Source organism: Cnephaeus nilssonii (genome assembly GCF_951640355.1).
Source record: "Cnephaeus nilssonii genome assembly, chromosome: 18".
In the NCBI taxonomy this organism is placed as follows: domain Eukaryota; kingdom Metazoa; phylum Chordata; class Mammalia; order Chiroptera; family Vespertilionidae; genus Cnephaeus; species Cnephaeus nilssonii.
This window is the reverse complement of record NC_137089.1, coordinates 13,688,267-13,705,156: the sequence shown is the minus strand read 5'-3', so window position 1 is coordinate 13,705,156 and position 16,890 is coordinate 13,688,267. Positions and strand designations below refer to the sequence as shown.

The window sequence follows — 16,890 nt, the reverse complement described above, 5'->3', positions numbered from 1 at the left end:
CAGGCACTCAGAAGGGCCAGGTGGGCGGTGGCACCAGGGAGGGCTGGCGGCTACTCACTGTCTTGGCAGACGAGTGGGCACAACAGGGAAGCATCTGGCCGCAGACAGCAGGTCCAAGAGAGTGGGCATTTGGCTTCCTGGAGGGCTCGTCACAGAGGCCAGCACTCGTGCCAGGACATCTGGGTTCAGAGGTAGAGCTGCAGCCCCTGGGAGAACGGGGGCGGGCGGGGGAGGCGGCAGAAAGAGTCTGGAAGGAATGGGGGTGGATGAAAAGGAGGAGACAGAAAGGCTCCCGCTGCTGAGGGAGAGGGTGGAGGTGTGGCACTTGCTTTCCAGGAACCAAAGAGCCAGAAAGACCGACTTGTTAGTGAGCCTTGTGGCCGAGGCCTGGGGTCTGCTCCTGCCAGTGGGACGGCAGGTGGAGTGACACAGGGCGGGGCTGTGGGAGCAGGAGTCCAGGCGATCGCCCTGTATTAGGAAACTCGCCAAGGTCCGCCACTGGTTCTCCTTTCTGCTTGGGCCACCAGGGGCTCTTCCTTCATCCCGAGCAGTAACTGTCTGAATAAATTGTGTTAAACTGACCCCTCAGAGACAGGGATCTTAAACAAAAATAAAGGATTTCTCCCCTGCCCCAAGGATAAATGTATAAAAAATATAATGTCTACTGTAAAACTATGGGCAGTGTAGAAAAATATAAAAGAGTATCATTGCTAATAATTTTCTAATATATCCTCCTACTCCTATTTCCATGCATTTAGAATTGTCCATTTCACAATGTACATAAAATTTTGTATCTTGCCATTTTCACTTAACCTAATAACACAAACATTTCTCAGGTTATAAAAACTTTTCATAAAGATATTTTAAAGGGCACAAAGGAATCATCAACTATAATATACTTGATTTTCCATTATTGTTGGATATTTAGGTTGTTTCCAGTTTTCATTATTACACGTAGTATTGCAACTTTTAAAAATAAAGTAACGAATAATTCTTGTGCATGAAACATTTTCTATATTTAGGATTATTCCCTTAGAATAAATTCCCAGAAGTGCAATTACTGGGCCGAAGGGAATGAGCATTTATCTCTTCGGCTTGGATACCCTCTGCCAGATTGTTTTTCCAAATGTTCTCCCAAAGTGAGGGAAGGGTGCCCCGTATGGTTTCACTTTTCCCATTTTTCTTAATCTTTGCTAATTGAACAAAAATTAAAATGTAAAAGGCGAGTCATTCTAGCAGCTTCATCTTGTCTCTCCTTTTTATCTGGGAGAGCTGTGTCCCCTGGGGTTCCCTGCCTCATGGCAGGGAGAGGGACAAGGACATTCTCCTCCCGGAGAGACCTGCTTCCTGATTGGGATCTAAGAAAAAGGCGCAGCCACTGTGTCATCTTCCGTTTAGCACTTTTGCCCGGTTCTCCTGGCTGTCCTGGTCAGTGGTTTGCTGGCCAGTACTGATGAAGGGGAAGACCCTCCAGATCACACGGGCTTCTAGAAAGCAATGCATTCACACATCCATTCCGCACCTGGGATGAAGCACCTACTAAGCGGCTGGCACTGGGCGTCAGTGGTAGAGGGAGGGAAATAGGCTCTCCCTGTGCTGTGGAATCCAGCTGCGAGGGAGAGCGGGGACTCTGCCGAGAATGTGCAGGAGGGGCCAGTAAGCACTTGCTGAGTGAGCCCCAGCTGACTTCCTCCATGTCCAACACGGAATGTAAAAAGTGATCATAAACGGAAGGAGCGTTCAGCCCGACAGGCATCTTCTCTGTGAAGTGGCTCAGTGCACTCGCAGGCCCACAGGAAGTTTCCAGGTCACAGCTGGGAGGGCACAGACTGCTTAGCAAACGCACATACCCAGAGTCTTTAAGAAGCCTGCGAATGGAAAGCTCAAATTTCCTCAATTGTTTCCTGCACCCCAATGATTAATATTCATGATGGTAGAGAGATAATATTGCAGCATTGTGATCTGACTTCCAAATTGCCAGTAAAATTAAATTAAATTTAGAACCATTTTCCTATTAAGGGCTGTGCTATTCTATTCTGCTACTTTGCAAACTCACAATTCATGTATTCTGTCTCATTCTTATGTTAATTCCCAGTTTTCAGTGATTCTGAATTGGAATTAACTCTAGGGTAGTCCCAAACTTCATACTTTATTCCCAATGTAGGAAGGACTCCGGTGTGGACTCTGTCATACTGAACTGCTAATAGTTTCCACTTGCTGCTATAACAAATTACCATTAACTTAGTCGCTTAAAACAACACAAAGTGATTATCTTACAGTTTTCAGAGGTCAGGGGTCTGAAATCAATTTCAGTGGCCTAAAACTCAAGGTGTCCACAGGTTGTGTTCCTCCTGAAGGTTTTAGGAGAGAGTCCGTTTTTTTGCTTTTCCTAGTTTCTGGAATATTCCTTGGCTTGTGGCCCTTTTCATCCATCCTTACAGCAAGCAACAGTGGATTGACTAAGTCCTTCTCACACTGCCATTCCTGTGGGTATCTCCTCTGCTTCTCTCTTCCACTCAGTTCTCCTGGCTGTCCTGGTCCGTGGTTTGGTGGCTAGTAATACATTGGGACCCCCCCAAGATAACTCAGAATAATCTCTGAATCTCAAGGTCATTAATTTAATCACATCTGCAAAATCCCTTTTACTGTGCAAGTACTGAATATTCATAGGTTCCAGGGAGGTACACATTTTGGGGGACCATTATTCAGTCTACCACATATGCCAAAACACAGTTATGTTCCTTTTTAAAAAATAATTTTGTGCTTTATGAACATCTGGATGAGTAAGAAAAACCATATGCAGATTTATTTTTAGAGTCTTAAATGAACATTTTTACATTCATGTGTTTGTTTGTTTGTTTAAGTGACAAATTTAGGCACACGATTTAGGCCCAGTATTTTATTATTTCATTAAAATCGCCTCCAGGAGTCGTAAGCCAGATAACAACTCTGACCTTTTCCCATGTTACAGCAGATCCTCCCTTCCCGGTGGGGTCAGCCCAGTGCTGCAAGAGGATGGAGACTCCTTTCGGCCCTGCACAGTTCTGTGTCCCCCAGCCCAGCCAGAGGCAGGTCTGAGTACGCACACCCATCACAGTGCAGGCTGTGTCTGAGGAAGGACCAAGGAGCACATGAGTGGCATTGCCACTTGGGCCATGAATGCTTAGATGTTCTCTCTGACCTTGGAGGTGAGGGAACACTGAATTTAGGGATCCATCAATGGGACCCCAGCACTTCCAGGGAGAGGATGTAGGAAGAACATGGAGGTCAATTGTCCCCCCTTCTGTTCTCAGAAAGTAACGGAGACCCTTGCAATAATGACAGGATTGCCATTGGTTAGGAATGATCAGTGTATCCAAAACAAAGATGAAGTGGGAACCAGGAGAAGAATTGGCATGTGAGAGCTGACGTCTTGGTCAACATTACCTTGCCTGCCTCTTTTTCAGTCTCCCTTTTCCTTCACTTTCTTGGGCAAGTAACTTAATCTTCCTGTTCATTGTTTTCATAATTTGTGGACTGAAACTAATTATAGCCCTGGACTCACAGGTCATTGTAAGGGATAATTAGTTATTACAAGCAGAGCACCTAGAACAGTACCTGTCATGGATTGTTACTCAATAAATATTGGCTGCTATTATTCTATAGACGTTTCCAGAGCTCCTACAGGATGTTTCCTGTAAAATAAAAGGAGGTCATTTCTCATTTATAGATCAAGGCAATAGAGAATTTTCCACTAAGTTTTAAGTTAAGTTTACCTAGTCATAAAATGTATGTTCACAATGAAAAAGGAGGTAACCCAACTAAACCTCCAATTGGTGGAACTCACAGGAGTTCTTGGGTTCCTGACCTTCTTCACTTGTTTTCTTTCCTGCTAAATACCAGCCTATCTGGGAAGAAGCTAAAATTTGTGGGCTACTCTGATGTTCACCAGACTCAGATAAAAGAAAGATCATCTTTCTGGGAGAGAATGTGATGGAAGCCAGGAGTTCCCCAAATCTGAACTGTGGACTTGAGTCCACAGTAGCACTTCGTGCATTGGGACTGTTTGGGAATGGCCTGTCTGTATTCTCAAGTTCAAGTGCCTTCCTCCAGAGTCCCCCAGTCACCTCAGCCCCCCAGGGCCAGCCTGAGGCACAGGCAAGCCTCGGATGTCGGCTACCCAGCTGACGCCCAAGGTGCAGGCAAGCCTCAGATGGCAGCTGCACAGCCGCCCAGGGTGGGCCCGAGGTGCAGGCAAGCCGCCCATGGTGGCTGCCCAGCCGCCCAGGGCTGCCCGAGGCTCAGGTAACCAGGGCTGAGGCTTGTGCTGCTGCCGCCAGCAGTGGCAGCAGCATAGGTGTGATGGAGGCATTGCCTTCCTCTGATCACCAGTCACTTCCTGCCCCTGAGGGCTCCTGGACTGTGAGAGGGGGCAGGCCGGGCTGAGGGAACCCCCTCCAGTGATGAATTTTCATGCACCGGGCCTCTAGTGTTAGAATAATTTCTAATTGGCATACTTATTATTCGGATGTTGGTTGCTTTAAAAAAATACTTGGTGTTCAAATAACTGTTCCTAGTTGTAATTCCGGATTAATTGGCACTTTTGACGAAGACAGAGTGAACTTCAGAATACCTTTTCTTTACCTCTTCACACCTTTTGTATGAATGAAACCTGAAGGAAAGAGGTTGGGTGTGCACTGGCGGCCCGTCACAGAAGGTTTCATTTTTGTTTCTTTTAGCAGTAGGGGGGAAATAACTACTCTTCTGTTTCACTCATGTGATGAATAAGGCATATAATTACAGCAACCAGATGAGGAGGAAGCGAGGCGATGGTGGTGGCCATGCAAAGGTTTGCCCTCCAGGAACACCAAACAAACTCACTGATTAACCCCACCTGGCCGCAAGAGCCCCAACTGTGACCATTTCAGCTAACCAGCTTGTGAATATTTGTGCCACAGAGAACCAAAGTAAGGACCTGACAGTTCTGCACACCCTTTTTAGAACCACTTCTGAGTGCCATGTGAATTTCTCTCCCAATAATCTTTTTAAATTGGCGGCATAGATGCTATAATCCTTGGGGACCTGAAACACTGTGCTCTTCTGATTCTGGAAAAAGAAATTGGGGTGGGGAGAGCTTCTAGTCCATTGTGATATGCCCCTGGGAATGCAGCTCCACACTCTTGCCTAATTCTCAGTTATGAATGTGGACCACAGATGTCACTCTGGAATGCAACTTAGATTTCTTTCCTGTAGGAAACTCTTGAAAGCAATCGCTTATACTAGTGACTTTCTCTTAGAGCTCACTTTAGTGCTTGCTTATTCGTTGTGTTTGTTTTTTCCTTTTCTTATTAGGGGATTGATCTTAGCATGACAAGCCACACTATAGTTTGTAACTCTTAGCATCGACTGTGCCATCTGGCAGCATGAGTGTTGTCTACTTCCCAAAGGCACCCCTCTGGCTGTTCCCTCCTGATCTCCTCTGTGGACTCCTATTCCGTTTCCTGTTCCCCCTAAACATGGCTATTCCCAAGCCGAGTTCCAGCCACAGCACTGTTCTCCTTTCATTCCATCCAGGAAGTCTCATCTTCTCAGTGCATGTTATGGGCTAGGCATAGTCATAAGTGCTCTCCATGCAGTATTCATTTCCCAAGGTTGTTGTGACAACTTACAATAAGCTGGGTGGCTTAGAACAACAGAAATGTATTCTGTCACAGTTGTGGAGGCCAGAAGTCCAAAATCAAGGTGTGGTTTAGGTTGGTCCCTTCTGGAGAATCCTGAGGGATATCTGTCCCATGCCTCTTTCCTAGCTTCTGGTGGTGGCTGGCAATCTTTGGCAATTTTTGGTTTGCAGGTGCATCCTCTCATCTCTGCCTCCATCATCCGTGGCATTCTCTCTGTATGCTGTGTCTAAATTTTCTTCTTTTAAAGATGCCAGTCATCGGGTTGATTGGGGCCTGCCCTAATCTAGTATGATCTTATTTTAACCTGATTATATCTTCAAAGACCCTATTTCCAAATGAGGTCACATTCACAGGTTCTGTGTAGACAGGGATTTTTGCAGGACGCTGGTCAACCAAGTACACATGCATGATCTCATTTCATCCTCACAACAACCTAGGCCCCATTATAAATGAAGAAACAGATTCTTCCTAAATCTTCACCTCTACTATGTCTGTTAATGGACATCATAAAATGTTACACCAGTACTTCAAGGTGCACATTCCAAAAACACTCATTGCCTTCTCCCCATATGTGAAGGCCTACAACACAACTCCAGAATGTCTGTTTAGGACAGGAAAAGGGTTATTTGGAAGAGGCTGTTCGAAGCTGCCTTTGTGTAACACTTTACTAGGTGTACCACTTAATAATGCGGATTTTTTTTTCTTCAGAAAATTTGACATATGAAGTTTTGAAGCTTGTTGTCAATACAACAAAATAGCATACATATCAAATCGCATATATATCAACATATGTGTAACTCCATCTACTGAAAAAAAATCTGCATTATTAACACCTAGTATATAAGATTGAATAAATATCAATTGCCCATATCTAAACTGATGGGTACCAACACTGACTTGAAATAAGAGTGGCCGGAGGAACAATAGATTTAAGAAAATATTAAGTCTGTCTTTGTCTTGATTTCAGGATGGATGATAGGGCTATTTACAAATTAATAAAGTTTATGGAGGGGTGGGGACAAAATGAGTTTGCTTTTTTCAAGAAAAACCGTATCAAGCATGTCAAACTCTTGGCCGGTGGGCCACCTCATGCAGCCCACCGGCCGCAAGTTTGACATACTTGCCTTACATGAAACCTAATATAAGAATGAAGTTGCTGTGGTTGGAAAGGGGGAGGGCCTGTATTTTTCCCTTATTTTCTCCCCACCTGTAAACGTGCCTAAAACACCTTGGCAGAATATTAGGAAAGCTAATTATTTAACATACTAGAGGCCCGTTGCACGAAGATTTGTGCAGTAGGCCTTCCTTCACCTGGCTGCCAGCATCGGTTTTCCACTGGCACCCGGGACACAGGTTTTCACTCTGGCCACCGCCTTCTGCCTTCACTCTGGCTGGAGTCTTCACTCCAGCCTGAGTCTTCACTGACTCTGGCCAGAGTCTACAGGCTTCTCGCTGGCTCTGGCTGGATTCTGCAGGCTTCTCACTGGCTCCGGATGAAGTCTGCAGGCTTCGCTTCACTCCGGCCGGATTCTTCGCTTTGCTCCAGCTGGAGCACGCTCCTGTAGCTCCCTCCACCCCCCCGCCCTCCCCCTCATAGCAAGTGTCCTGCCCCACCTGGCTGCTCTGCACCTGGAGCGGCTGGGGGGGGTGGGGCGCCGCCATCTTTGTCCTGCTAATTTGCATATTGTCTCCTGATTAGCTGGTGGGCCTCGCAGAGGTATGGTCAATTTGCATATTTCTCTTTTATTAGTGTAGATTCTTAGTTCTTTAAGAAAGCACTTACACCATTCCAGATATGTAGATATTTACCCAGTTTTTAAAATGTTTCCAAGAAAGACCCTCATGGCCTCCTTTCCTGGTATGTAATAGCCTTTGAAGCAGGGTGCTGACCTTTACCTGTAATCCAAGAACAGCCCTGCACTGCTTAACTTCTCTTGCCCTTGGTTGGTTGTTGTGGGGCCTTGGATGTCCCTCCTGTTAGAAGACCCTGCATCTGAGAAGTCAGCCTGCTTTTCTTCAGAGAGAGGGTTGAGTCTTAACTCCTGGAATTGTACCTGCTCCCCAACAGAATTTATGAATTAGGGTGTGAGTCTTTCCTTCCCAACATTCCAAGAGGGAAAAGGGAAGAAAAATACAGGCCATGAGGAAGCTGGTAAGACCCCTGGCCACAGGGCTTGTGAGAGACAGAGCCAGAGCTGGGCCCCAGAGCTCTGCATTTACCCAGAGACAAGAATAGGGTTCTTCAAGTTTAATTAAAAACAGGATGTCCCTGCTGGGCCTCTCATTGATGTTGCTAAAAATAAAGTAGGGAAGTAGCCTGGCTTCTTCTGGTTTAATCCCATTAAATTTGGGGGTGGGGGTGGAATTGGAGCTAATAAAAGACATGATTTGTTTCAGATTGCTGTCTGGAGTTGTGCCTTTTCCCTCCTTGTGCTGTGGAGTCCTGGATTTGGAAGTTCTAATGCAATCAGCTCTGGGTTGTTGATGCTGTGGGAAGGGAGCAAAGGAACAGACAATTCCCTAAATGTGATTTTGCCAGGCTGTCATCTACTTACTCTGGGAACCACTGGGTCTCGTCACCTCAGCTCTTTGCTCACTACTTTAGTACCACCCACGTCATAGACCTGCTTTTATGTAATTCCTATCTGTGAGTTGATGCACACTAAAAACAAACAAAACCCAGCAACACTTAGTCTGAGGGCTATGAGAGCCATCTGTAAATGTGAGCCTCTTAAAGGAGCCCTCACTTCCTCCTCAACCCCACAGTGTACTCCAACATTAGCTTCTTGCTCCATTCCAGAGCCCCATTTGCAAATATATTCATGGAAGAGCATCCTGCCTTTCTTTGTGTGTTTTTTGTTTTATTTTGTATTAACCTGTCCTTATTTCTCTGTCCCAACCCAACTCCTTTTGCCTAATAGCTAAGGACTAAAATTCTTGGAGACTTTCTGTTGAGTGTGACAGTTCAATATTCCCAGTACATTGTCTCATAAAACCACGCATCTTCCTTTGCAGCACTGCTTTCAAAAATAGTTTTACATTCATTTCTTTATTTTAGTAATGTTGGTCTGCCTTATTTAAAAGTAAAATCATGATGGCAAGGATGGGGTAGATGATAAGGCCTGGTATATAATAATTAATCAATAAATATTTGATGCATGACAGAGTGAATAAGTGAATGACTGAGTATGGGGTGGGAGAGTAAATGAAGAGCAGGCATTTTCTTAACCTGGGGTCTGTGGACAGGGCCTGAATCCACAAGCCCTGAGGTTGCCTGCAGCAGTGAGGGTATCCAGGAGCCACATGTGCTTGGTTTCTAAGGTGAGAGCATCGCTTTTGACATATTAAGAATTTTTAAGGCGTTTCACATGAATATATTTACTTATATGAAGAAAGGGAGAAGAAAAAGATGGAAAAATGAGGAAAAATTATCCTATATAATAAAAAGCTAATATGCAAATGGTTGTCACACCCTCATGCCATCACGCCGTAAGGGCTCAGATACTCAACACTGGGGAGAGAGGAATGGGGACCAGCCAGGCTGAGGCCCGGGAAAAGGACAAGCCGCCCACCCCGCGGTCCCAGGAGCCAGCGGCTGTGCCTGTGGCCCGGGAGAGGGACAAGCCACCCACCCCGCGGTCCCGGGCGCCAGCGCCTGCAGCTGCAACCCAGGAGAGGGACAAGCCACCCACCCCGAGGTCCCGGTTGCCAGCGGCTGCGCCTGCAGCCCAGGAGAGGAACAAGCTGCCCACCCATGGTCCCCTGAGGCTGCGGCTGGCCCAGGTGAAGCCAGCCCAGGTCCTGGGTGCCTGTGGCTGGCCAGAGGGAGGGAAGCCTGGGTCCCAGGTGCCTATGAATGGCCAGAGGAGGGAATCCTGGGTCCCAGGTGCAAGGTGAGGCAGAGGTGGTTAGGGGCAATCAGGCCAGCAGGGGAGCAGTTAGGGGAGATCAGGCAGACAGGCAGAGGTGGTTAGGGGAGATCAGGCAGGCAGGCAGAGGGGTTAGGGGTGACCAGGCAGGCAGGCAGGTGAGCAGTTAGGAGCCAGCGGTCCCGGATTGTGAGAGGCAGTTGGACATCCCCCGAGGGGTCCCAGATTGGAGAGGGTGCAGGCCGGGCTAAGGGACCCTTCCCCCGTGCATGAATTCCGTGCACCAGGCCTCTAGTAAAAGGATAAAGGAGGAACTTTAAAATGAGAAGCATAATAGAAGAAAATTGAGTGAGGAGGAAGAGCATGAAGAAAGTGATGGGATGGGATCTGGAAAGAACCCTCTAAACTTAGTGAGCCCATGCCTGTGCAAGACCTACATTAGTAACTACCCAGGTTCGATGAAGAGCCAGAACTATTGGCTCCCCCACATCTAACAGGAGAGTCCTGGGTAACTATAATTCAGGGTGAGTGGGATGAAATGATCCGGGAGAGGAGCCATTTGGGAGGAAGGAAGATCACACACAGCAGTAGAAGGAGAGAAGACCAGGGAAGGCTTCCTGGCGGAGGGTAACATTTCAGTCTGCCCTTAGCACATGGATAGGATTCAAGGAGAGGGGAAGGTGAGCACTCAGAGAAGAGAAGCATGCAAGCAAAGCTGCTGGTGCAGGAAGCCAAGGTGTGTGCTGGGCAGGTGGCTGGGCTCTCGACAACCTTTGCAGAGCATCTGAGTGGGAGATGCCTCCTTTGGCCAGTTACAGACACAAAGCAGAAAGTACCAAGTGAGACGGCCTTACCGAGGCCAGAACAGACTCAGGGAAGGAACAACACAAGCCTGAAAGTTGAGGGTGTGTAACACAATGTCCTTATGACTTTTGGCAGAAAGTGAAGTTACGGTTTGCCCATTTATGCTCTTCCATATCCCAGATTGCTCTTTTAAAGAGGTTGTACTTACAGGATCTAGTGCAATCCTGGTTTCTAGATACTGTTTGTTGTTGTTTTAAGATTTCTGGGCTTGTGAATTCACAAAACATTTAGATTATGTAAGTTTGAAGCTCCTGTGAGGGGTGTGTGTGTGTGTGTGTGTGTGTGCGCGCGCGCGCGCCTTTGTCTATGTGTCTGTGTGTTCCTCAGTTGGTGCCACTGATTGCCTACAAACTGGGTCAAGAGTTACAGAAAAGCTTCCATGTAGAAGAAATGAAGCTCAAAGCTAAGGAAAGGGTGCTAGACCCCAAGGCATCCCTGGTGTGGAAAGACTTCTGCTCTCCACTTCTGTTACTAAATATTTACCTGGCCTGTGAACGCTCAGCGGCTCTTTCTCCCATTTGTAAAAATAGCTCTAGCTCTATAGCCTTTCCTAGTTCCCCAAGGAGTCAGGTATTCCACGGCTGGGCACGTGGCACTGTAACCCCAGGAGATGGAGGTGACTGGACTGAGGGGATGGCAAGCAGGGTTCCAGGAGGAAGGCAGAGTCTGGCTCACCTGTTGCTCCCGGGCACACTTCAGTGAACGTTTCTTGGGAAAGCTGACTGTGGCCAAGTTTATCCCAATGGCACCCACAACCCCAGACAAGGCCACAGCTGTGAGCTTGATCTTTCTCCCAGAGGGAGTCGCTGTGGAGGCAGCTCTGGAGTTCAGTGAGGGCTTTGATGGGTTCAAGACAGACTCAGGAAGCCTGGCCTGGGGGTCTCTATGGGGGGAGATCAGCCCCAGGGGCAGCACGCTGGGTGAGTCCGTTTTTCACTCTTATTTTACCACCAGGATTAGAATATTTACCCTCCTTAATCCAGAACATTTTAGGGACATGGGGCAGGTTGATCCTAAACAAGACTAAAGATAAGGTCAGCCTTTAGTATCAATTTTGCTCCCGCATTTCCCATCTGGATGCTTCCTGCCCTCAGCTGCCTTCCTTTCTCTCCTCCCTCCAGCTGTCCCACTGCCCCCAGAGTTCCAGAAGTTTCCAGATTTTTGTGCCCACCCTGGAGCAAAACCTACTTTTACTGAGTACCAAGGGAGCGGGTGTCCCCAAGTGGTGGGGGAGATAGCTTCAATACTTCTTACAAAACTCTTTCAGTAGAATCCTCCTTTGCTCAGCAGATTTCAGATGCACCCAGTTTATCTCAAGCCTGAGACTGCGTAACTATTTAATCCCAAACTTGGGTGACAGGATGTCTCCACTGGGGGATATTTGGGAGCTCGCTGAGAAGGAATGCGAGAGGATTGCCATCAAAGGGAAGAGCATTGGATGGAGGGGGATGCCTGCCGGGGAGAAGACCGGGGCTCTGCACTTGCAGAAGGGCATGTGTTTGCCATCCTGAGGGACCTCGCAGGAGGCCACAGCTTACACCCGCCCATCGCTCCGGCCTGAGGAATGCCGTCTGCGGCCTTCTCCTAGCAGTGCGGTCCTCGGAGGGCAGCATCAGCACCACACAGGAGCTTGTTAGAGATGCGGGATCTCAGGCCCCCAGCCCACCCTCCTGAATCACATCCCGCATGGTCACGATCCCCAGGGCATCCATATGCACCCTAACGTGTGATGCCCAAGGGTCCGGGGGTCTCCCCGCCAGCTGTCCCTCCTGAAGGCTCTCAGTGCTGGCGCGAGCTCTGCGGCCTGGCTTCTCCCATCGGTGACTGTGCCTCTTTTCCACAGCAGATCAGCGGGGACGGGGCTCGCTCCTTGTGTGAAGCGAGGACATCCCTTCAGCTCACCCGTGCGTTTGGGAGGTGTAATGACAGGGCTCCTGTGGGCCCCTCCAAGCTATGTTTCTGTCGTCCCACGCTGTCGTTTCTGCCTCCAGGCGATCTACAAGATGGTCTCCTCCGTCATGAAGATGCCTGAAGATGAGTCAACCCCAGAGAAGAGGACAGAAAAGATCTTCCGCCAGATGGACACCAACAGAGATGGTAGGAGGCCCGGGCCGCTTTGCTTTGCTCAGGGCGGGGGCTGCTGGAGGGACTGGGCGTTCAGGCAGGGAAATGCCGCTCGAGGACAAGGTATTGGCCACGAGGACCTGGCTCAGGGCCCTTTCTTTGTAAAGGTAGCTCATCCTGCCTGCTCCCTGGTGGTGTCGTTCCGAGGAGGATCAGGGTGGGGACAGGCCCAGGCCACAGCAGGCTGGGTCCTTGCAGGACAGCTCATCGGAAAGTGGGGAGGGGCTTGGCATTCTAGCCAAACCCTCAGAGTTTTCACTTCAGCTGGCCAGGGGTTAGCGGACCCTCCTGCGCATGCTCTGTGTTGGGTCGCCTGGAGCCCAGTGGGTTCTCACAGCCGTCGGGTGGGTGGAGGTGGGAGGGGAGTGAGGTGGGAGGGGAGTGAGGTGGACATCAGGTTCCTCCCTGAAGGTGACCCGCCCCCCCCCAATTCAAACCCCGCAAGGGGCTGCAAGCAAACCAAAGTGAAAGGAAGGTTGGATTTCAAGCTCCAGAGCAGAGGAAGCTGTCACTGTCTCAACCACTGCGCGAGTCCGGGCGTAGCTCGCACAATGGGGCCAAGACACACGGCTTAGGGGGCGCCTGCTCTACAGATTGAAAGTGGATAGATAAGTCCCCGCTTTTCTCCTTCCTGTGGAAAAGGCGAGTTTGGTTAACCAAGAGCTAGGACCTGGGGAGGGGCTGTGGCTAAGTGAAGACGTATTTTGTTGGGGTAGAGGGTGAGGGCTCCAGTAGAGGGCACCCCTCCTGCCTGGAGTTGGGATGAGGTGGCCAATAGAGCAATAATAGAGGCCAGAGGACCGAGCTTCACTGGAGGGTGCGGCTCCGTGGGCGTGGGGACCAAACCCACGGCAGCAGCGAGCAGGGCAGCCTGGCACCGGTCCTTGGAGGGCCGAGGGGAACACGTCCCCCCTGCGGCAGCTCCTGCCAAGAGGAAGAAGAGGGCAAAGCTAAGGAGACAGGCCCAGCAGCTCCTCCCAAGGAGGCCGGCCCTGGAAGCACCGGGAACAGGGGAGAAGCTTTGCCTCCCTCCTGGAAGGGACCCGAAGGAGTGGGCCCAGGTGGCTGAGTCCTTCTCTCCCAGCCAGGCAGGGAAGGAGGAAAGCACCCAGATTGACGGGAGGGTCCCAGGGGGCACCCGCTGCCTTGCACACACCCCCCTTTATTTTCTTTACCTTGGTGGGGGTGCAGCTGTCCTAGAGGGGCCCTCCCTCAGATATCAGCATGCCTCCCCCATCTCACGCAGCAAGCCTAAGTAACCCAGGTGACCTGCAGAGCCCAGAGGCTCCCCATGACATTGTGGGAAGGAACGGCCTTGGTGCCGGGGGGGGGGGGGGGGGGGGGGGGGCACCTGCTCGGTCTCTTAGAGGCTGAGGGGACATTCCTTCCACAAATACGGAGTGAGCCCGTCCAGGGCGCCTGCAGCTGGAGAAGCGGGAGGGCAGGGGTCAGGGCAGGACCACCTGCCAGGGCAGGCACACGGGGGCTCCCAGGAAGAAGTGTGCCCGCCAGGGGCGGGGCTGGCTTTGCAATCCCCTGGGCCTCCCATCGGGAGGGAGGAGAGTGTGGGCCTCACGGCAGGCGTTGGATGGCAGGGACCAGGGGAGCCCTCGCTGCCTCCCAGATGCGGTGGGATGAGTGAGTTCTCCAGCTGCCACCTGCCGCCACTCACCTGTGCTCCCGCCTCTTGCTTTCTAGGCAAACTCTCCCTGGAAGAGTTCATCCGAGGGGCCAAGAGCGACCCGTCCATCGTGCGCCTCCTGCAGTGCGACCCCAGCAGCGCCGGCCAGTTCTGAGCCTGCGCCCACGCATCGTAGAGCTGCTTGTGTTGTTCCCTTTTGATTTTTCTTTTTAACAATTTTTTTTTTTTTTTGCCAAACAATATTGACGGTGATGCTGTTCCCCCACAGTCAGATGCACCTCCCTCCATGCCGCCTTCCGCTTCTTTTGTCGTGGACGCCGCGTGGGAATGCCCAGAGCCCCAACGCCTCGTGGAGCGCATGGACCGTGCTGTCGTGCACAGACTTTGTGGTGTTCGTTGCTCTGACGATTTTCATCGTTTTTATTATTATTTCCTCTTGATTCTAACGTCTCTGTTCTAAAACCGAAGACGCAGGGAGGCAGGAGAAGGGAACCCCATCTGGCGCAGTGTGGCTACTGCAAGCTTTGAGGGGCTTGCTTGAAAAACAAACTCCTCCACCCCCGGTCTGTTGTCACACATGCCCCAAGGGTGATGGCACCAGATGTGGGATCCCCAGCCTGGGAATGAGGAGCCTTCTAGGGCCAGGCTGTTAAAAGGGCCTGGGGAATTCCCCCCCGAAGGCCTGCTCCCCCCACCCCTTCCCAGCAGGCTGTAGTTTCTAAGCTGTGAACATTTCAAGATAAAGTAATAGTGGAGAGAAAAAGATGGCTCAGCTATTTTTTCACAGGTTTACACTAGTTGAGCTAAGATGAGTTTCTTTGGAAAGTAATCACAAATGGTAACTTATATTCCAAGACCAGACCCATCTTGTTGCTTCTTGTGATTTAAAAAAAAAAAAAGAATGCTGTATATAAAATATTGGGTATTGCAGACCAAATTAAGTGTTTCGCCTTGTTTAAATGAAATGCATGTTTAGTGAGCACTAATCCAATCTTATTACAAAAGACTGTTTCTGGTAGCTTATTGTGAAGTAAGCCAATTATAATGAATGTCTATGTCTTGTTTTAAAGTCATATCTGTCTTTGCACAAATGCACCAATCAGCAGGTATATTTTATATATTCCAGATCAGTACCAAGTCATCCTGACTAGCCCAAACTTAATGTTGAATGTTTTTCCAGAGTAGCAGTGCCTGGAGAATAGAAGCAGGGCAGGCCGAAGTGGGAACCAGCAAATGGAGCGCCAGACGGTTGACCTTATGAGAGGTGTGAGGTGATGGGTGGCCCACCAGCCCAGCAGCTGGTTGGTAGTATCACATTGGAGGTGTCTGAGCAGATGGACATTCTGTAGACCTGGGAAATATATAGTATAAATTCGCAGGACTTCCCAATGGTTTGGTCCACATGAATGGTTAGGGAGTCGTATCTGGGAAGATGACTTTCCATGCCCCAACTGGCCCTACGGAGTCAGGGGTTGGACAATCATCTGATTCATAACGAAGAAGGCATGGGCAAGTGCATCTGTGATTTTCAAGGCCCACGATGGAGAATCCAAAGGTGTTTTCCATCACCATGTTCTTTGAAGGAAGATCTCTATTTCCAGAAGTGACAGCACAAATTTGAGCTGCTGTTTGATCTCGTGACCTCAGACACACTAATTTGAATTGAAAGCTAAGAGTAAAATTTGCTGGTTATAGGGGAGCCATATTTCAATAAGCAGTAGGCATGAGGAAACCCAAACACTCAAGGGTGTAGATGGGGAGAACTTATCCCAAGAAAAGGCAGAAGGCCCCCAGTGGGTCTGTCTCCTGCCACGCTACTTCCTGTAGACCAAGGACCACAAAAAGGTAGACCTCATAACCATGAGGAAGATGATGCTGAGCCCATTCTAACCTCCAGATTCTTGTGTTATTACTTGAATCCACTCTAACGGGTAGCAAAAATCCAAATTTGTGTGGTTGACCAACATGAACCCATTTTGCAGGATGAAATTTGAGACCTGGACTCCGTAAAATCATTTAAATCCTCCTCCAAGTGTCAATTTCTCACAATAGTTTTACACGGAGACTTGCCAAGTTCCTCCATGGCCCAGGTGGGAAAAATCTAGTTTTGAAAAATAGGGCATTAACCTAAGACATGGAATACAGAGTGAGGGAGGGGACCAAGCACCTCTATCGATAGTGTCCAGGAGGCACTCCTCACTCTCTCCCCATCTTGACTGAAGACCTAAATCCTCCTTTGAGTTCTCCTTAGAGCGTGGAGCGAGTTAATGTCTGGGAAACCCACCTGGGCTCTGTCCTTGGTCGTGATCTCTTGCTGAACCAAACTCACTTTGTTTCCTAGAACCTGAAGCTGGAATGAGGAGCAGGGAAGAGGGTCTCCAGCTGTTTAGGAAAGAAAACAAGAGCCAGACGCACGGCTAATGAACGCCGACACGCTGGGGACATACAGAAATAGCCCTCATCCTGGCCTGCCATTGACCCTGTCTGTATTTTCTCGAGGGTTGTTTTTCTTCTCCTCCTTCCTGGGAAGGCCTTTGCAGGACGAATGCAATGCACTCATTTTGGCCAAGGGACCCTGCAGCACACAGAAAGCTGGATGCCTAAAGGTTTATGTCACTCCTGTGCTGGGCTGTTCATTGTCATTGCTGTGTTGAGGGATGGATTCTGCTCTGTCTGAAATCAAGCCAGCCTGTGATGTTCAAGGGACTGGAATAAAGTGGTTTATAAACTG

The 16,890-nt window shown here is 49.3% G+C and overlaps 1 protein-coding gene across 10 annotated transcripts in view; it reads left to right on the top strand.

Moving 5' to 3' along the window:
• NCALD (neurocalcin delta) overlaps positions 1–16,860 on the top strand; it is a 317,544-nt gene extending 300,684 nt beyond the window's left edge. For 9 of the 10 annotated variants that reach the window (XM_079796605.1, XM_079796610.1, XM_079796603.1 and 6 more), the window contains 2 exons: positions 12,385–12,490; positions 14,216–16,860. In XM_079796605.1, the coding sequence (XP_079652731.1) occupies positions 12,385–12,490; positions 14,216–14,313 (204 nt within the window). In that variant the 3' untranslated portion in view covers positions 14,314–16,860. The remainder of the gene's footprint in view (positions 1–12,384; positions 12,491–14,215) is intronic. The other variant, XR_013814971.1, reaches the window with a different exon arrangement.
• The last annotated feature ends 30 nt before the right edge of the window (positions 16,861–16,890 follow it).